Source organism: Lygodium microphyllum, chromosome 10, assembly GCF_053477565.2.
Source record: "Lygodium microphyllum isolate KBCC chromosome 10, Lygodium_microphyllum_v1.1.10, whole genome shotgun sequence".
NCBI classification, from domain to species: domain Eukaryota; kingdom Viridiplantae; phylum Streptophyta; class Polypodiopsida; order Schizaeales; family Lygodiaceae; genus Lygodium; species Lygodium microphyllum.
In genome coordinates this window covers 81,033,208-81,054,647 of record NC_141144.1, presented here as the reverse complement: position 1 = coordinate 81,054,647, position 21,440 = coordinate 81,033,208, and the positions used below count along the sequence as shown (strand labels likewise).

Below are 21,440 nucleotides of genomic sequence, written 5' to 3'. Positions count from 1 at the left end.
TATTGACTTTTCTCATTATCCAACTATTTCCATCGTGTTTCTTGTGAATGAGTGATTATTGTACCTATGCAACATTGTGTTACTTCTAATAAATGTGAAACTTTATCTGCACATTATGTTTCTATTGTTATTTCTTTCTAGGTAGTCCTATTCTACTTCTAATCAATTGAAATTTTAATTGTACATCTTAAAACAAAACTAGATACTTATGCTTTCATGTACAAAATGTGATGCACCAAAATGAAGCGTCACATTTTTGAAACTTCCCATTGGTGATCAATAATTAGTAATGCAGGCTTTGGCTGATCATTCAGTTAGGTATTTTATATGTGAATTATGGCAACATACTGAGAGGTATGGATGCATGCAATTTGTTTGTTTGGTTTCCAGCCCTTGTGAGCTATACAAAGGAATACTTGGACAATTTTGGATCGCATGCCAAAGCTATTCATTTGGTCATTATTACTAGAAACTTCACATATCCTCAATGGTTGAACCCTCACATGTGCAAGTGTCAAGAGGGTGTAGTCTTGAGGTGTGCCTACATGTTGTACCTTTCTATTTCATGAATACAAGAATTCCTTATTGATATATTCTGTGTCCATTTCCATCATGCCATTTCTGTGCCTTTTGACATGTTTCCACTTGAAGTCGTGTGAAGGTCCACAACCGAGCTGTTTGCAGGGGTGGTTTTGGGCGGCCATAAATAAAATAGCTCAAACTAAAATCTATAGCTACTCGGTACAATAAAGCGATAAATTTCTCCTTAGATGCGTACAATTTATTCTAAGTGCAAGCAATAAGTTTTTGTGTGTTGTGTGTGTGGTGTTTCCCCCCCCCCCCGGGTAAAATGCAGCAAGAGTATAAAATTGAAGAATTCATAATAGCCACTTAGTACATTAAAATGATAGACTACTCCTTAAATGCACACAATTTATTCGAAGTGCAGCCAGTAACTTGCGAAACAAGACTCTCAACTTACGTAAAGTTAATTTTTAAAACCACAAATCACAAAAACAGAAAGCATTCACTGAGCACTCGTAAAATTAAATGCATGAAGTGTGTCCTCAAAACAAGTAAAAGCCAGGATGTCATACTTGTTTCCATATATTTCTTTGTGCCGCTTGTACAACTGCAATCCTTCTGTAAGTGCTCCAAGGATAGGGACTGGCAGAGTAGGCCTAGCATCATGAAGAAGGATCACCATTGTAAGTCAGACACATCAAAAAGAAAAAAGTATAAATTGACTGTTCTTTAATTCACAAATCAGAGTGAGAAAGGGTTTGGGTGGTGGGGGGGGGGGGGGGGAGGGAGAGGAGCGGGGGTGTTGTTCCATTTAATCTAGAAACTTACTCCCTGCTGCCATTACTGGTGAGTTGCCAGCACCTGCTAGTTCTGGGGAACACCACCACCTTCCCTGCCTTACCCACCATTCAGCAACTCCCAGTCACTGCCAGCTCCCCACAACCTATTAACTCCCCAGCACCTGCCAGTACCACCTGCATCGGCTGACAGCTCCACCCAACCTGCCGCTCACACAGCTGCTTTTGCACCACCTTCCAGCTCTCCTGCCATCTCATCTCCACCTGCCTGCAAGCTCTCTTCTTGTTCTCCTGCTCTTAGCCCACCAGTGGCTTCCCACCCCCTGCATTGGCTGCTTGTATCAAGCAGTGGCTTCCCTCTCCTCCACAATCCTACCCTCCCCCTCCACTCTGTCTGCCCTGTCCTCTTCTATCCTTCCCTCCCCTCAGGCAACACCACAAGACCAGCCAGGTTCCGAGCCCAAGACAATAGCCATACAACAAATGAAAGAGAAAGCTCGACCCAAGAAAACAGCCAGTCCCTCTTCTTCCTCAGGGACTCCAGCGTAAACCCCACAACAAATGAAAGAGAGAATGGAGAGTTTTCAAAGGACCCAAGTTTGCCACTTATAGAGTTGCAACAATAGCCGTGACTTCCTTACCTATCCTCCCAATCACCAGCGGCACTGTAAGATGCACCAACACCATTTGCCCCAGTGACAATAGTGACAATTGCACCTCTACCCCTTCTCCTTGGCTATGAGTGAGTAAGCCACTTCGGCCCACTCACCCTCCCTGTATGTCACCCGTCACAATGCTAGATGCACCAGTCCATCTACTAATGGTCATCCCAATAAGCAACTCTCTATAGATAGCAATCTACTAGTTTCTAAGGTCCCAAAAACTCAACAGGGTAGAGGGATTCCCCTCATTGAGAGGGAGGAAGCATTGGGTCCACAAATCCATCAACAAAGTAAGGGAGGGACTGGGGATGAGATGGAAATAGCTTCAGATAACTCCTAGGCTCCATGTAGTGGAATGTTGTTGTTAGGGCAAAGCTTCACATACTCAGTTCTTGGAAGGAATGCCTCAAAGACTCAAGTAGGGATCAAAGTTCATGTTGACTAGTATGCTTGGAACTAGAAGCCACCGTGCTTCTATTCCTCAACTCGTAGCCAACTCCTGATTGGTAGTTTGAGAGGCAATAGATTCAATATTCAGTAGGTTGACGAGACACGGTTGCCCCCTTACACTTCTACTCCCTCTTTTTGTATCAAAAGCCATAAGCTATTGTCTAAGTGACCAATCTACAAATATTTGTGGCGCTAGGCCACCCATTCCAGAGTTTGGAGGAGCTTCTGATTGTAGAGTTTAGAGACAACACAGTTGTGTGTTACCGATGCAAATGAGGGGAACTTCAAGGCCTTTGTAGCTGCTATGGAGACTTCATGTACAACCTCAGACCAATGGCTCAGGGGTGTAGCATCCTTCTATTCCTCAGCTCACAGCCAACATCTTGATTGGTCATTCTAGAGTGACAGATCGTGTATTTAGCAGGTCAGTGAGACACTACTGCTCTTGCGCCTCTACTCTTTCTTTTTGCACTAGAGGCCCATGAGTTCTAATATGAGCGACAAATCTACAAGTCGGCATGGAATTAGGCTTCCTAAAGTTTGAGGAGCTTTTAAATGTAAAGTTTGGAGATGACAAAGCTATGTGTTCAGATGCAAATGAGGGGAACTTCAAGTTCTTTGGTAGCTGCAATGAAGAGTTTTTGTAGAGCCTCACAAGTCCTTATTACTTGGCACAACTTCTATGGATTTTGCACTTGTGACACTCAATAGCCAGATTGAAGATCTCATGAGAGTTTCACATGCCTCCCAAATGGCACCTCGGTGAGATATCTTGGTTGCCATGTGAGCATCAATAGTACTCAGACTAGCAGTTAGTACCCTTCCTTTGAGCTCTAGCAAAAGCTCCAATATTGGAGTACGACAAGACGGAAGTGCCTAATCAAGAGTTTCATTTGGTCAAGTGGACACAAAAGTCCGGTGAGGGCTAAGGTAGCTTGGAATTTTATCACTCAGCCTAGATCTGGAGGTGGTTTGGGGAGCATAAATCTTGACAGCCAGACTAGAGCATTGTGTGGTGAATCCGATTGTGAGACGCCTTCTTCCAAGCCAAGAGCCATAGAAGTAGCTATTTTTATGGACACCTAGTAACTATCCCCATGAATGGAGAACGTTGGCAACCAATACTCGTTGGATTTCTCAGCAGATCCCAGCTACATGGGTTGGAAACAAATTAATGTCAGATTCGCCATTGTCATTATCCAGGCTTGAACATCAATGTCTGTGGGACTTCACCACATTGCTCCATCCACAGTTGAAGAGAAGATGAGGAAACCTGTTCTCTTCTACCAATTACTCTTGCTAGTGAGAGGCCACACCATCTGAGAGAGAACATGCTTATCTTGGGCAGCTCCTCTTTGCACATTGCTTCTATAGTGGAGGAATGGTTTGCCTTTCTAGAGCATGAGGGAGACGGTCTTCTTTCCAAAGTGGAGCACTAATACAAAACACTCTTAGAGATGCAATGGGCTCTTCAGTAGAGGGAACATTCTTATCACAACAGTTGCTACCACCAGAGAGAGAGAGTGTGTGTGGTCACTTTCTCAATACATGAGCATGGCAGCTCAAAAGAGAGGATCTAGGCCAGTCCAAATCTGTAGAATGCTCTCAACCGAGGATGAGGATTATGGCTCATTGTGATAGGACTTAGCACCTAGACCTCAGCCTTGTGACCTACATGATGGATGGCTAGAGGTATTAGACGCATAAATTCCTCCTCAAAGACTACAGTCTCTTTTGGCTAGAATAATGCCAGCAGCGACTCAGTATTAGATAGCATACAGTCTCTTTTGGCTCACCTCTAGAAGAGATGGAAGGATAGATTTAGACCAATCAACATCTCACCCTAGTTGTAGTTAGTAGGTGCAGGAGCCTCGCAGTTGGCACTTCACTTGGACATGGCACACAGATTCAATTGCCTTTGTCATTGGTGTGGACTTGGGGGTACTGCCATAGGTGGAGGTCATAACTAGTATCATTGTGTGGTATATTTAGACAGCCAAATGTAACCACACCATAGATATATTAGACATATCTGCTACACTAATTCTCTGTAGGATTTGGACAAATATTGTTCATACTCTCTGAGGGAGATGGAAGAAGATACATAAGGAGGAGGAGAGATGCTTTTCTCAAGACATGGAATCCAAGCACTCTCTTTCATTGTTAGCCACATATGGTTTGGCATTGCAAAGTCTAGACCTCCTCATTGGCTATTCACTCAAGCCTTAGTAATAGAATTTTCCCCCCTCCAAATTTTAATATTTTGGTATTGCACCTCAGGACACTGTCCACAGGGGATTCATCAATAATTTTTTTCTCTTCCCTTTTGCACAAAAAAAAAAAGCCAAGAAAAAAAGACCGTACTGTTTTATAAGCTGTCAACAATCAGAAATTCACCTATTTGATTTGAGAACTGGAAGTTTAATGATGTATCCAAACTGTGATTTCAAACTGTCCTCAAATATGCTTCGATCCTGTACTATAATTGTAAGAAATTAGCAAAAGCAGCAGAAAACTCTGGATGTTTAAAATTTTAAAAGACAGTCGATTTGGAAGATTTAGAAGCGTACCTGTCCATCATAAAGATGGTAAAACATCAGCAGTACATACCCAGCATTTGGAGAGTTTCTATCCAGATTGCCCTGAAACAACATTCTCTCTCATTCAGTCACACCCTCCTTCCCTCCCTCCCTCCCTCCCTCCCTACCAATGGATGTGATCAAGTCGCCATTTGCCCAAGCCGCCCTGGGTGTGCAACCATTAGCGTCTATTTACCCCCTTGTACAGCATAGGTCTACCATGGAATGGAGTTCACCCTCTAGGCCTGCGGCAAAACAAATGCGCAAGCCCCACATTTCCTCCTCTTCCTCAACTTCTTCCACGCCGAACAGCAGATCCTTGTTTGGCAACTAATAACCCTATCCATGAGTTTACACCTTGCATCCTAGAACGTGAACAGCCTCCACTATAGTGGGGCGCATGGTCCCAGGAAGGTAATAGTCAAGCAAAAGCCACAACCAGCCCTTGCCGGATGGATCAACATCTTACCTCTTTAGGAGCATAAGCTTTCTTGCACCTAGGCCAACAGGATCGGGAAGGTACTCCCAAGCAAATCACACACCTACTGGGAGCACTCCATCGGAGCCCACGACATGATTAGACGAGTTTGCACTTTTTCTAGTCCAAGTTTGTTAGATTGCATGCAAGACCATGGTTTAATTTTGGCAGGAAGGGTCCTACCCTTCCTATGGGTATGACTTGACTTGGGGGACTCTTGTCTTGGGGTCCTCAACATCTATGCTCCTATGAAGGGTCGTGGATGCACCAACTTCTAGGTGGAGGTTGCAATAGGTCTCCCCATGGTCGACTCTTGGATTGTTACAGGTGACTTCAACAATCTAGAGACTTAGAGGATCAATAAGGCCGTGGCAAATATTTCCAAGGCATGGTGGAGTAGGAGGCATGGGAGGTCTTTCTTCTTGGAGTGGATGTGCGAGACACTTGGAGGGACCCCACCTTTCATAGGCAAGAGAATTTCACTAGATTTCTCCTGGGTTTACAAGTGGGTGGGTGGTTGAAACCAGCCTTCCTTCTATGGATGGGTGATAATTTCCTCATTCCAACTTAGTTATAGCAGCATTTATTACCAAACTGAGAAATGCCAATTAACGCACAATCTTGGAAAATGGACACCCGGGCTGGCACCCCTTTCAGTATTTCTTTAACTTAATTAAGAAGAAGTTGATATACAATGAGGTTTTCCCAATACCTTTCGGTATTCCAACACCCCTTGTTGTCCAAAATGACCAGCATGTCTTCGATCAGATTTGCCCCTTCATTCGGGCAGTCGATTGGCCTTCACCCACTTTGATGGAGATGGAAAATGCCCCAAATTCATTGATTTGCTAGTCCCTTCACTTGAAATTGACTGAAAACAGCTTTAACCTTATTGAATCCAAGTCTTGGAGCTTCTAATTTCTGGCACGCATCTCGAGGCTAGTGCTACCACTAATTTCAACTACAAATTAGGGTTTACAGCAAAGAAATCCGAAATTTCTCAACCTCTGGTAATCTAAATGTTGCAATCTTTGGAGCAAGGCTATAGAAAGGTCGGGAGATGAGAGAGAATGCCAAGGAGAGAGAAAATTCAGACTTTCTTTACGAAGAACTGAAGAAAATCAATCATTTACTCTTGCTGCCCTAAATCAACAGCCTATAAATGCTATCCCCTGTTGTTGGTTGGTCTTCTCCTGCCCCTAGTTGCCTCAGAAGGTCCTCCAATGCCTGCAGATAAAACCAGCAGCATCTCTTTCCTCTCTCTTGCAGGCTAAATGCACTAAAAATGGCTCTCCACAACCTCTAAAGACGTTTTTTAATCTTGCATGTGCATTTCTGACAAGTGGCAATCTACCCAAATGGTTTTTCCAAGTATTTTCATAATTATATACTAATTTTCAGTCTTTAAATACTGAAAATTAATCTAATAATTATTTCAGTGTTCAAAAAAATAATGTGACTAGCCAATAATTAAATTGGCTAGGCAACTTCCACTCACGAGTGTCTCTGTGCCATCTTTGACCATCAGATTGGCATTAGGTACCACTTCTCTAGTGTCATCAACTAACACTTATGGCCAAATGAATGACATAGGCCAACAACTAATATCAAATACCACCAAGTACTTGTGCAACATAACTTATAGCAACTTTCGCCTTTAGCATGTTATGATTTTCTTCGGTCGTAAGCTCGTAAATTTACTCTAATCCTAGTTACACCTCACACGTGCAACATTTATTGAACCATGAGGTTAAAAATTAATCCATATCTTAAGTGAGGTTTCAAAAATACATGTCCTCGTGATAGTGGTACCTTTTTGGAGCAATTGGACAGGTTTTATATTAGGAAGTGGAGGCGCTCCAGAGGAGGGGAGATAGGACTGTTCGCTAGGACCACCCTCTCTTATCACTATCATACTACTAACACTCCATGCATATGCTTTAGCAGTAGACAGTTACTCTTGCCGTATTGCAGATTCAACCTACGGACAAGAGGAGGTAGATCAAGCAGCTCTAGGCCACAAATTCGGCGAGAGGTGACTAGATTGCATAAGGGGTGGTAGAAGTTTTACCAAAGTTGAGCAAGATTTTCCAAGAGGCAGCCCTCTAGGCTTGGCAACAATGCTGGGAGGAGGAGAGGGCACTTTGGAGAGACCTACCTACTATCCAAAGATTGCTCCAAGAGAACCTGGAGATCCCACTATACATACATGGGAGCTTCATGTGCGGGCCATCCTCAAGGGCCTGGAGGATAGGTGTTCGGAGTTCTCCTTCCGCACCTTAGTAGCATTTTGGGAGTGGAAGGGGTATATGATGAGCAAAGAGTTCTTCCAAGTGCATTAGCCACATACCTACGGAGACTAGATTCGAGTCTCTATGACCAGCATAGGAGGGTCGGCTCTTGCCCAGAGGAGATAATGGAGCTTGTTACAATCTTCTACAAGTAGCCTTTCTAACAGGAGTCAGTACGAGACAAGGTGCTCTGATGTAGACATTAAGTGTGGGAGTTTATCCTACCCCTTGTAACCAAGATGATGGGGCATGCACTACTTGAGCCCCGGAGGAGATGAGTTGTCTAGAGCCTTGATCTCCACATATTGAGAGGCGGTGAGGGATCCCCTACTCCAAGCTTTTCACGAGATCTTTAACTCACGCTGGATGTCGCGCAACTTGTCAGCAAGACTAGTCAATCTCCTTCCCAAGGAGAGAGACCATCTAAAGTTGTCCCAATGGCAACCGATAACCTTGATGTCGATAGCCTATAAGGCCCTGGCCAAGATGATTTGCAGTAGGCTTCGCCTCATTCTCCTACACATCATCCATGACATGCAAAACTTTCATCTACGATAGGAGTATCTTGGACAAAGTCTTCACCTTATTTGAGGCCACTGAGTGGGCTCAACATAATGGCCAGAGGATGGTTATGCTTCTGTTGGATTTTGAGAAGTGCTATGATAGGGTCAACTAGGACCTCTTGGAAGGTACTACGGCATAATTGGGCTTCCCCCAGGAGTGGATAAGAGGGGCATTTGCACTATATGCGCCAGCCACCAGTAGAGTACTCATAGCACGTAGTAGGAGAAAGGAGTTTCATTTGGAAAGGTCAGTCCAACAAGGTTGATTTCTAGCCCCGAACAACTTCCTATTCTTTGCAAAGACATTATCTGCTTTCTCTGCTCAAGAGTAAGCAATCTACGAGGCCTTAGACTCGCAATGAGAGAGAAGACAAAGTTGGTGGACTTTGAGTATTCGAATGACACAACTCTCTACCTAGAGGACGATGAGGTGATGCTAAAGTGGGTGAGACTTGCATTGGAGGTATTCTACATTGCTATAACTGCAAGAATCAACTGATAAAAGTCAATTGGCTTTCTCATTGATCCAGATTCTAGCACCAAGTGGGGCATCTACTTGGGTATCAAATGGCAATGTCGAGGGGACTCCGATGCAGCCCTGGAAGGTGCCAATGGAAGTCCAAAAGCTTGAGGAGGAGACGGGAGATCAAAACATACCTGCAAATGAAGGTGCCATGGCTGCCACTAAAGCTCGGGTTGAAGCTCTTCAAATCTGGGTTGAAGAGAATACCAGGTAACCTCCAATGCCTTTGCTCTGATACCAGTTGAAAGGGAAGTGGAACCCAGGAGGAAGAAGCTTGGCGGTGAGAGCTATGACAGATGGAGAGCAAGAGCAAGGGAGAGAGTGAAACTCAAAGTGGGAACTCCAACAACCACAATGTGTGGCCGGGCCTTCCTTTATTCAAACTGTCACTAAAAGAATAATGTCAGTATAGTAAAGTGTAGTAAAGTGTAGTAAAGTGGCGGATACTGTCAGCGTAGTAAAGTGTAGTAATACACGGGTGGCTAGGTGAAGGAACCTTTATCCCCAACAGCTACTGCCAACATGGAGTTGAGATCAAAAGAAGGAAGATTGAGGCAACAATCTCACAAGACTAGTTGAACCCCCTCGGGCGCCAAAGCTACCAAGTGAGGTGTAGGTGATTAAGTTCTTGCCAATAGACATCCCCTTGCAAGTGCTAGAGGTAGAGTGGGCAACGCCCAAAATGAGGTATTGTTCACAATCCAAACTGATGGAAGGCTAGCCCTCAACAAAGGTCGGTAAGAGAAAGAACTACCAGCTATACCTTGGAGGAGGATTCATCTCATCAGACTCCCAAGGAAAGACTTCGATACTTAACCCCTACGTACCCTAGAGTGAGTTCCAACAATGGCGCCTCTTGATCTAGGAGAGCTGGCCTCTTGATGAGGTGGAGTGGGACCTTGGAGAATGGCTTTAGCCAGCCACAGCAGTTGCCAAGAAGCCCCAAGGCTTCTTGGCCTACATAGCACGGATTGGTAGGCACATTGTTAGTTGATTCTAAGCAGCAAGCGCCTGTCCACATATGCAACTTTGGATAAGCTCTGGACCTCACTCATCCACTCCCTCCACTGCTAAGATTAGGTGCAAGGTGATTCTTGAGATAATGAGGAGCTTTGACACCAATTCTTATGTACCTACGGTGGTCATGATCTCTTCTTCACGATGCAAGCAAGTAACAACAAGAGGCAATACTCTCCTCCTCCATGGCTTTTGTCCCCCATCCCCCCACACCACCTTCAGAGGCTTGTATATATGATTCGAGTATGACTTTGTATCAGCTCCAGCCAGTCTGTTGAGCACATGTACTTCATTGTAAAATCTTCTGAGTAATATAACTCGCCACTTTTTGCTTGCCAAAAAAAACGAAAAGAACTTTGAATGAAAAAAAGTTAACATGTTACAGCATATCAACAGCATTTAAAGCTTGTTTAGATATGTAGATTGAGATAGCATAAAACATGACTTGGTGATTCAACAATAGGACTTTTGAGTTTGAGACAAATTGAATCCCCAACAAAAGAAATTTATAATCATTTCTTCCTGATTGTTTGAATCTGCTAAGCAACAGAAGGTATAAGCACTTACAGGATGGTTAACTCGTTGTAAGACACGATACATAAATAAAGCCAATGCATCAAGAGAGAAAGGATTCATTTCAGTGCCTGCAATTCCATTATTAGACCCTTCTGTCAAGCATGAGAACTAAAACAGACTACAGTTGGATAAAAATTTCAGCACCCCATTCGTAACTTTTAATGGACAAGCTGATCATCTATTACAATGTAGCCTCGTGAAGAAACAAAGCTAAACATTAATCCCACCACACATTAGACAGCTTTAGAGTGGTACCTTCAGAATCAGGTATGACAGGAACTCCAAGAGTCGATGTGCTCTTGCAGATATCTTTTATCTTTAACCCACAATATAGCAACTATTTTGTCAGGGTTTCGTTCTATAAACTGCCAAGAATGCATACTAACACATCATCAGAGTCGCATACCATTTTCCAGACTTCAATGTTTGGGGCGTTTTTATCAGCGAGCATGATTGCTGTGGGGTCTTTTCTGTGCTCTTCACCAAGCTTTGGCCAATACCTCCCTGCAAATGTCCCATATGACTTTTATAAAAATTCAAGTAACGCCCACCCCCCAACCCAAAAAAAGAAAGAAAAACCAATGATAATAATAACAAATAAAGCCAAAAATAAAACCCTAGAATATGTTCTGGAGCAAAGCAAGCTCCTTCACAGGCCACAAAACCCCCACCCTCCGGTCATTGACCTTCTGAACATCAACTTTATATCCCAAATATACAAAGGTCCCCTCCCTAATGTGGGTAGATATATTATACTTCCTTTACGTAAGGAAAAGAACCTATGTAAGGCCAAATAAAGGCCTTAAGAATGTCTTCCCACATGTAAGAATGTATCAGCCATCTAATAACTTTCCCAACCTTCAAAAGACGAGTATTATTTCATCCCTTTTATAGGTGAGTGAGGTCTATTTGGTGTTAGGAGTTGGCAAACCAAAAAAAAAAGAAAATGATATTGAAGATAAACAATCAACATGGTTTTGAATTTGAGAGTTTCCTTGTGCAGACAGCCAGAGAGAACATATCACACATTTTGCACCTCGGAGCACAAAACACCTCCTGCGGTAAAAGCTGCAGTGCAAAGAAAACTCTGCCAAGAGCAGCTAGGTACATCACAGATACAAAGGTTGCGCAAAGAACCGGTCTGGTGTGCTTACATTTAATGTTTACCTTGGTGGTGAAGATCAATCATGTGCTAATTCATAGAATCTTCTCATATTTAAGAAGGGAAAAAAGGTCAGTTTGACTGTAAACCCAATCTATTATTCCGGAAGTGACGAGGGGCACTTGACTGCATACTTGACTCACCTCAGTTTAATCAACACATCTCTTCATAGATTTCTCCCAAATTCTACTTTTTGAATGGCCAAAATAGATTACTTTTTCTTCATAGAAGATTCAAATGTACTTTATTTATCTGACCTCAATGGTGAGTTACATTTAAAATGTTAATACTAAACTCAGGAGTATAGTTTCAGCAAGGTCCACACACATGATACAAATATAGCCTCATAAGGGACTGTTAGAGCCAAAAACCAATAGAAAACAATGGAGTGAAAGTCTATTACATGAATGAATAACCAATTAGGTGGTTTTATAATGCCAAACCATGTGTGGCTAACAGTGAAAGCCCAAGCCCTAAGGAAAGCATCTCTCATCCTCCTCATAGTCTCATACACTATGCTATCCAATCCTGAGTCATCATTAACATCTCTATAATCCTAATCATCCATAACCTCCTCACCAATTTGATGGTGTATCCAAAGAAGGGGATATCTCTAGGTACCTCTACAAAGGGATCTCTCCAAATCTTCGAAAGAGGCCTCCACCTATACACCTAGCACCTCCAACCATCCATCATGCAAGTTGCATGGTCAAGGTCACAACTAATCTAAATCCGCTCTCAGAATCTCCCATTCTCATATATATATAGAGCAAACACACTGTTTTTAATGGTAGCATCTATAGCGATCAAAAAGTCCCTCTAGTAAAGGATCTATTTCCCAATCCATGTATGGGAGTGTTTAGATTAGTCCTCCACTCTAGGAGGGACTACCTTCCTAATATTGTGCATCATGTCTCTACATCTAGAAAGGCAAATCTCTATCCTGACTAACTAGTTGAACAATTGAGGTTGCCCATCTACTCCAACTGTGCCTAGAGCTGAAAAATCCAACTATGGCAGCAATCTCGTCTTCAGCTTGAATCTCCGAAAATCCAATGGACATTGGTCTAGCAAGGTTCTCCATCAGCCGGAAGGCGCCTCACAATCAACTTCACCAACAATGCTCAACTCTAGCTATGTGGGTGGTTTATGATCCCCAAAGCACCTCTAGATCTAAGGCTGAATGACAACATCATACCTAGACATCCTTCTTCACCTAACTAAATGAAATTCCTGATGAGGCACTTCCATTTGGCTGATACAAGACCTAAAGAAAGCCTAATAAGAAGTGCTATCCCACATTGTCAAAAGTTAAATCTAGTCCGCCACTCCATTCTAGAGAGTGTCTTGTTGTACTCCAAAAAAGGAACTTCTACCTAATGCTCAAGAGTAAGGGTGCTACTTGCTGCTCAATATCATCTCCCACATGGCCATCGAGCAAGCTTAGTGAGGCACCATGTAGGAACCGAGTGAAACTCTCACCAGGTCTCCAACCTAGCTGCTTGAGTGTCGCAAACCCAAAAGCCATAGAACTTGTGCCAATTGATAGAGCTCTTGTGCCTCTACACAAAGTCTCCACAGCAGCTACAAAGCCTTTGAAGTTGCCCTCGGCCCCTCCCAATATGGAGTAGTGTCATCTGCAAACTATATGTCCAAAGGCCCCTCCAACTCTAGGATGGGCAGCTTATTGCTATGAATACATGTAGATCTGCCCCAAAAAGAATTGTTCATGGCCTCTAACACAAAAATAAGTAGAGGTGCACAACACCAGCAATATATCACTAATTGTTGAATGTTGAGAACATAGGTGCTGGAACCACGAATTAAGACCTGGCTATGAGTTAAGGAATAAATAGTCACTACAACTCTGACTCACTGCTTTGGAAACCCCATTCTCAACATGGTGCCCTCTAAAAACTCCCAATCAACCCTATCATATGCATTCTAGAAGCCCAAAAGAAAGACAATGAGGTCTTACCTCCATGAGTGTGCAAGAGTTGCAGATTTTCCGAAGATGAAGATCTTGTCCAAAATATTGTGCTCCCAAACAAAACATGGGTAGGATGTCTAGCATAAGAAGAGATGATCTGAGACTAGTTGCTTTGGAAATCATCTTATATGCTATTCCAAGCAAAGTGATCAGTCTCCATTCAGTAATCTCTAATTTGTCTCCACTGCCTCTCAGGATGAGGTGAATCAATCCCTCAGATGGCCTCTCTAGCATCTCTCCTAATGTGATAATCTCCTGGAATGTTGCTAGCAATCCCATGTTGACTAAGTTTCAATAGCTCAAAAAGAAAGCTTTGTCTCATCCATCATCCCCTAGGCACATGTAAGCGTGAACCCCTAGGTCATCTATAAGCGTGAACCTAGAGCTAGTAAAGCATCCATCAGCTTCTCCTTCGAAAAGGGAAATCTGATCTGGCTTCCTACCTCACCTCTTCAAAAACGGATTGTTTCTTCATCATGTTCAACCAAAAGAAAAAGAAAAACACATAAACAAGCAAAGAAATAAGCAAATCGCTTTCACCCTCTCTTGTACTTGCTTTCCACATAAAGATGATGTTTGAGGGCAAAAGCGATTTGCTTGAGGGCAAAAGATGATGTTTGAGGGCAAGTGCAAACCCCTCTTGTTGAAGAGATTTATGATAGACTGAAAGGGTTTTTTTAAAGTCATTTTTCATACCCGGGATTATGTGCTCACATTATGCAACGTATTCCTTTGTTCATGGACCATCAGCAAGTACATATCATCCCATGGAGCCCTATGGCTGAGTTTCAAGAGGTGCTTAGGTAGGCATGGCCAATCTCGATGGAGGTGGTTAATTTTCCTGCACATCTTTGGCGACCTCTTCCTTTGGTTTTGAGAACCCTTGGCGAGGTGTTTGTGGAGCCCTGTTTGGCCTCCGGCAATAGGAACAAGGCTTGTATGCTTTGGGACACATGGAAACCTCAGCCAACCAAAATTCATTTATAGGTCCTTGGATTGCAAAAAATGGTTTCTGAGCTTAAATGGGGCAAATTTGCTGGATACTACTTTAGATGTGGCCAATTGGGCCATTTTATTTCAGAATGTGATAGAAGCCCCGAGGTATTGCAATGTTCTTTGGATCCTGACATGGAGATGCAAGAGCATGATGATGGAAATAAGGATGTTTCCCAAGTTGTTATTGAGCATGTATCACATTCGGTTGGTCAAAATCTGCCTCCTCTGGATGATTCTTGGGTCACCATTGTTAAACGCAATGCTAGACAGGAATCTCATTCGACTCCTGCTCACCCATCTCCTCGCTCTATTACTTAGAATTTTCAATGCAGAGGTAGGGGTTTTTATACAAAACCTCAATCTTCATGTGTGCCTGCGAATGGTGTGGATGATAAAAGTGCATCTGATTCTGCTTTGAGCTTTGACGTGTGTGGAAGGCTTTTGCCTCCTCAGGATGTTTTCCATTCTCAACATCAACAGTTCCCTTCTCGTGCTTCGATTGCTAGCTTGCAAAGGGTGGAACTTGTAGATGTGATCCATAGTGAGATGGAGAGATTTTAGGCTGCTAAAGCTACGGATGTTGAAGGGAAAGGGAAAGTGGTGATTCAGTAGTTTTCTCTCTTGTGGTTTATCATGAGACTTGCTTTATGAAACGTTAAAGGCATCTCTTCGGGCAGTAAGCAATATCAATTGTTGAAAATTGTATTAGATAGTAATTGGGATGTTTTTTGTGCTATGGAGCACAAACAGCATACTTTGGCAGGTTCTTATGTATACAAAGATTATACACTGTTTTTCAGTGATCGGGTTCCAGAGAAATCTAGACTTATGTTGGCTGTTAGATCTTCCTCACAACCATCCTTGGTTTCTTATGACCCTCACGGAAGATTTTTTATGCTGGAAATCATATATGAGGGTGAGGTGAGGTTTTTTTATGCTCCTACTCCTCAGGAACGCCGTTAGCTTTGGGATGACTTACATTGCCTTTCCATGGCTCATCAAGGTTTTATTATGGGTGATTTTAATGCATGTGTATTTGCGCATCAAGCGACTTCACTGCACTCGGTCATGGATGGTCTTGAGTGGCACACTTGGAATGCACTGGCAGCTATCTTTGAAACAAGACATGTGGCCTTGGATGCATCCTTCACAGTTTGGATATACTTATCGTTCGCTTCAGCATCCAAACACCTGGGCCACACTTGATACGATCTATATTTGTCAGAGAGTTTCTTTTCTTCCTTCAATGATTGATATATGGGTGGAGCCACAACATGTCTTGTATGATCACTATCCTTTGGTTTTGGATTTGACTCACACGCCAATTCATGCCTTTAAGGCTTTGTTTGCTTGTATGCCTCTACGTTTCAATCAATCTATTCTACTTCAAATTCAATTTGTGGAATATATCCAGCAATTGATTGCTTCTTTTAGCTCGCGGGTCGAGCTGAATTGCAACATTCGCAAACTTTGTTGGCTCACTCGTTGTCTCTGTATCAGTCAAGGGATACTATTGATGACTTGCTTACATGCATTGAATGGTTGAAATGTGGAGTTCAATCTCTTCATGAGAAGGAATATGCTAAACACAAATTGCTGGCCCAAGCAGAAGCTTTGCATGATAATAACTGTCAATCTCATCAGTTCTTTGCTCGTTTACACCATAAATACACTTAGGAAAATATTATGCATTTGTTGGATGAGTAAGGTGTTATGGGAACTGAACGTGTTTCCATCATTCAAATGTGCATTGACTATCATAAATCTCTATTGGGTCCACAGGAGATTCTTTTTGATGCTGTTCACTTTGCTCGTCGAAGTGGAGGATGTATTGTCCCATTTACTACAAAGGAAAAGCCCTCGCTATAACGGGTTTCCTAATGAGCTGTTTTTAAACCATGTTGGGCAACGTAAGGACCCATTAACTCGCCTATGTCAACAAATTTGGAATTCTAGTAGGATGCCTTCAAACTGGAAGATTGTTGTGATTCGGTTGTTGCCTAAGGTTCCTTCTTCGACTTCTTTGAAACAATGGAGACCCATTTGTGATGGATTCTTTGTATAAAATATTTTCTAAACTTATTGCCAATAGATTGCAAAAAGTATTCCCGCACTTGCTTCATCCACGTCAATATGATTTCATTAAGGACAGAATATTATGCATAACATTTTGAATGTTCAATTGGGGATTGATTATGCCAAAGCCTCATACCAGCAAGTTGTTATGCTTTAGCTTGACCTTGAAAAGAAATTTGATCATGTCATCTGGTCTTTCTTGCAGCAGCTGATGTCTTCCATGGGATTTGGTCCTCACATGACCTCTCCTATTGATACCATTAGTCAAGGTGTTGTGGCTTGCATTGCACTTAATGGGAGGATCACAAATGAAATTGCCTTGTCTTGTTCTCTTCGGCAAGGCTACCCTCTTAGTCCTCTGCTACTTGCTTTGGTCACTCACCCAATGCTCTCATTGTTGGATAAGTTGGCTAATCAAGGTGAGATTGTTGGTTTGTCTCTCCCAGTGGTGCCCAACTTTTGGGTCAACCTTTGGCTGATGACTCCTTTATGTTTCTTAAAACTGATCGCACTAATGTTAATAGGGCCATGGTTATGTGGAATCTTTTTGCTTTAGCGTCGGGGCTTCATACTAATACTCAGAAATCTACCCTGATCACTTGTACGAAGAGTGATTTGCAAGCTTTGCATTGACAAGGAGCTATGATTTCTAAAGGAGAGATGACCGGTCACTTGGGTTATCCTACTGGTGTGGATGTAGCTCCATCTACCTTGCTTGATTGGATGTCATCCCATATACATCATCGGTTCATGTATTGGAAATCTCAAGGCTAGCCTCTTCATGTCAGACTTAAAGTTGCTCAATGCATCACGATCAATATGGTCTCGTTTTTTCTACCCTTACTTCCTTGGACTAAGAAGTCTCTTTTGGAACTGTTTCAACCTATCTACTTCAAGTTGTGGAAAAAGAAAGGGAATCGTTTGGGCCACATGTGGATTTCTGGCAGAATATGACTACTCCTAAAAGGATGGGGGAAGCAGCTTTATTGGATGTTAATTTGCATATGGCTGCTTTGAGACTAGTACTTTTACAAGCACTATGTGTGCAGAGTCATCCCTGGTGAGATATTGCAAAATGTTTCATGGAAAAGATAGGTATCTCTCATGGTCGCACCGTTATTCAAGTTTCTTGGTGGCACGTGCTTAACTCCACAAGGCCTATTAAGGTCTCCCACTCTTTTCTCCTTTGTCATTTGATTGCATTTTGGTAGGAGATGTTACTTTTTGCAGTTTGGCGCCTCCCGATCTTCGTAAGGAGGAGAATTCACTTCAAGGAGAAGTGTTGGCTACCTCTAGGTTATTGGATAGGACTAATTAAGACTTGTAGCAAGATAAGTGTAATCGGATGGCTCGTTTAAGGTTGCAAACAATCCATGATAGTGTCATTCTTGGGCAGCCCAACTGGAACCATCTGAGGCAGCCCGGAGAAAATTCTGTGCTAGGCAGCAAAGCTCAACCACACAAGACAGGGAGAAGCACCAAGAAGAGGCAATGTACCAAGCCGTTGCTAGGAGGACCTGGTTGACCACTAGGGCTCGGCCCGCTAAGGAAAGGCGGACAATGCTCCAGTAAATCAGCTTCCGCCTAATAGAATCGAGAACTGGAAGAAACTACTAGGCAGGAGTGATGTCGAGTCCCACTTAGAACCCTAGATATCGGACAGTCTGTCCCCTGCTCACCCATCTGAACCCCAAGTGGGCACCCCACTCCATGCTAGAGTCCAGATCTATAAGAAAACCAACCAACTCTCGCCAATTGATTTTTTCTCTAGCTATAGTGCAAAATACCTCCAAAGCTAGTCTCACTCTCTCCAACATCAACTCATCATCCTCTACATAAAGAGCGGTATCATCTGCATACTCTGAGTCCAGCAGCTCAGTCTCCTCCGTCCCCGGAAGTCGAAGGCCATGTAGCCCGCTCACACGTGAGTGGAGGAAGTAGGACATCGCCTCTGCAAAGAGAAAGAAAAGACAAGGGGCAAGATGGCTCCCTTGCCGCGGACAGATCTCCCAAGCTGAAACTCCTCCCTCCTGTTGCCACCAATGAGAACCCTCCTAGTGGCCGATCTGTAAAGTGCAAAAACCCCATAATCCATGCCTCGAGGAAGCCCAACCTCGCCATGGTGCCCTCTAAGAAGTCCCAGTCCACCTTGTCATAGGCCTTCCTAAAATCCAAGAGTATTGCCAATCCCTGACCACTGTGCTAAGCCCACTTGATCGCCTCGAAGAAAGTGAAGACATTGCCTAGGATGCTCCTATCATGGACAAAACTTGTCTGGGTGTCACAAATGATGTCTCGAAGCTCCTATCATGTGCTGAGATATGGAAGGAGAACTCAGAGCACCTGTCCTCAAGACCAGCAAGGCCTACTGCGCGTGTGCGCACCTCCTGCATGCAGAGAGTGGGATCCCCGGGTGCCTCCCGGAGTAGTCTCTGAGTGGCTGCTAGGTCTCACCGGAGTACTTTCCTCCTCCCAACACTATTGCCTGGCAAATCCAGCTTCACTCGGCTCTAACCTCTGCAACCTTTTTCTGCGATCCAGTCCCCCCTAGCCCACTCCCTAGTCTAGAGCTGCTCAACCTGCCGCCTCACCTCCTCCCTCCTGTAGATCGAGTCAGGGCTCCGACAGGATCGCATGTCAAGGGCTGAAGCGAGAGCATCAAGTGTGAAGAGAACCCGGCAATGATCAAACAAAGGGGTGCAAGCCAACTACCCTACCTAGCCTCCTCTAGAGCACCCCACTATCCCACATAAAACCGGGCCAACCGCTCCAAAGAGAAGTCCAGCAACCTCTCCCTCCTGTGAAAAGCCGGGTGCCACCAAGCATCACGTGCTCCTACTGCAAGAAGGAAGACCTGCCATGCGTCCTGCTCCTCCCCTACCATTCCTTGGTAATCTCTGCCTCTGCCCTACTGGTCCTCTAAGGCCTCCAGGTTGTTGCAATCTTCTCCAACGATCCAAGAGTCCACCTCTGGAAATCCTGCTGCAATCTCCATCCAAAACCTACTGGGTGCCCTAACCTCAATAGGAGCATAAACATTGAGGAATCCAAGGCATGAGTCCCCTAAATCCAATCTAATTCATAGGTTTTCCCTGCCACAATCATCCCGTGGTCTCACACACAAGCGATAAGGCTCCATACGCCTCCCCTCCTGTCGTGGGCACCGATAGACTACTCCCGGTAGGTGTGAGCTACCTGGAAGCACCTTTCCCAGTCGATGCGCATAGGAGGGGGTGAGCTTCTGCTCCTGAAGAAGTATGATGTCAATCCGTCCGCCAAGGGCAGCCTACAACTCCTGCTGAACAATCAATTTCCTGGAACCACGTGCCCCACTGTAGTGTAGGCCGTTCGCGTTCCAAGATGTGAGGTGTAAACTCATGGGGAAACCTGTGACTGACCAGACAGGCATCTGTTTGCTAAGGAAACTGTTGATGAACAAGAAGAGCTATGGGGCATGCAAATCCGCTTGGCCACACGCCTGGAGGGTTAACTCTATTCCCCCATGGTGGCTCTCGCACGAACCATGGGGGTGATAGATGCTCCAGGCAGTACAACCAGGGCGTCCATCCGCCAAGCTGAGAGACGTGGCTCTGCCCCCTGATAGAAACGGACAGCTTGTGCAAGGGGCCACTCGATCACATCCATCGGTGAGCTCCACTAGGTAGGGGCTCAGAAAATATTGCTCAGATGCAGGAACTCGGCTCCACCCCACCAATTAATGTCAATCATGCACCCTAGCCAGTGTTGAGAAAAAGAGTGCTAGCCCTCCTTCATCTATCCACTAAAAGATGTGGTCTGCAACCTAGAACCTCACTTCCTCCTCTATGTTATCATCCAGTCTCCTGAATGAGAGGTCTTAAAGAAGAAAGCATAGTTTGGTCCATCCGGTGGTGCTAGTAAATGAACCTTACCACTCCTTGACTTGCAGACCACGAAGATCCCCACCTCTCGAGGGAGTGGAAACTCTCTGTGCTCCGCAACTCTCAAATAGAACCATGGATCACTACGGAAAAACTCCTGTAGGAGCAACTGCGCCTGTTTTTGAGGAAAAGTGTGATAGGCAGCTATGCCAAATGAGCTAGTAGTTGTCTGTGTGTGTGTGTGTGTGGGGGGGGGGGGGGGGGGACACATGTACCGGGTGAGGATCAAGGGGGGCTGGTCGACGGGGGAGATGGTGGGAAAGAGGAAGAGTGAGGGATGGTGGGTTGATCAGAAGTATGTGGCGGGTGTGGGGGGGGGGGGGGGGCGCGAGTAGTCTCGGAAGGGGCGGGTCGTGGAATAGTGTTTGTTGCGCAGATTTGTTGAGCTGACAATGAAGGTGCATAGTGCAGAGAGTTGAGAGTAGTAGAGTGAGAGAGTGAGCACGACAGTTGATGTTTCATACAAAAGACTAGTATACCACTTTTTAGGTTTTGAATATAAAGTACAAGTAAAGGATGCGTTCACACCTGAACACGATAAAGGCACGCTAAGCCTTTATTCCCAACAACCTCCCACCTAAAGGCAACATACTTGTAGATAGAAGAAAAAATCAGCTAAGTCTATGTATGGACAAAGCTGAAAGACACATAAACTATCCAAACCCCATCATTTGGCGGCAATGAGAAAACCGCTCGGCTGGAAGACCCTTCGTAAGGTCTGCAGGATTATCCTCTGTATGTACCTTGATAAGCTCAATGCCTTTGTTGTCAAGTACATCCCTGATAAAGTGATACTTCACCTGTATGTACTTTGTCTTTGCGTGAAATACAAGAT

At 44.1% G+C, this 21,440-nt stretch overlaps 1 protein-coding gene across 2 annotated transcripts in view; it reads right to left on the bottom strand.

The window, feature by feature from the left end:
* LOC148030213 (tRNA ligase 1-like) overlaps window positions 1–21,440 on the bottom strand; it is a 222,489-nt gene that overhangs the window by 23,794 nt on the left and 177,255 nt on the right. For both annotated transcript variants that reach the window (XM_087686482.1, XM_087686483.1), the window contains 6 exons: window positions 10,868–10,965; window positions 10,717–10,777; window positions 10,453–10,529; window positions 5,005–5,076; window positions 4,832–4,908; window positions 1,098–1,181 (listed from right to left, as the gene is read on the bottom strand). In XM_087686482.1, the coding sequence (XP_087542608.1) occupies window positions 1,098–1,181; window positions 4,832–4,908; window positions 5,005–5,076; window positions 10,453–10,529; window positions 10,717–10,777; window positions 10,868–10,965 (469 nt within the window). The remainder of the gene's footprint in view (window positions 1–1,097; window positions 1,182–4,831; window positions 4,909–5,004; window positions 5,077–10,452; window positions 10,530–10,716; window positions 10,778–10,867; window positions 10,966–21,440) is intronic.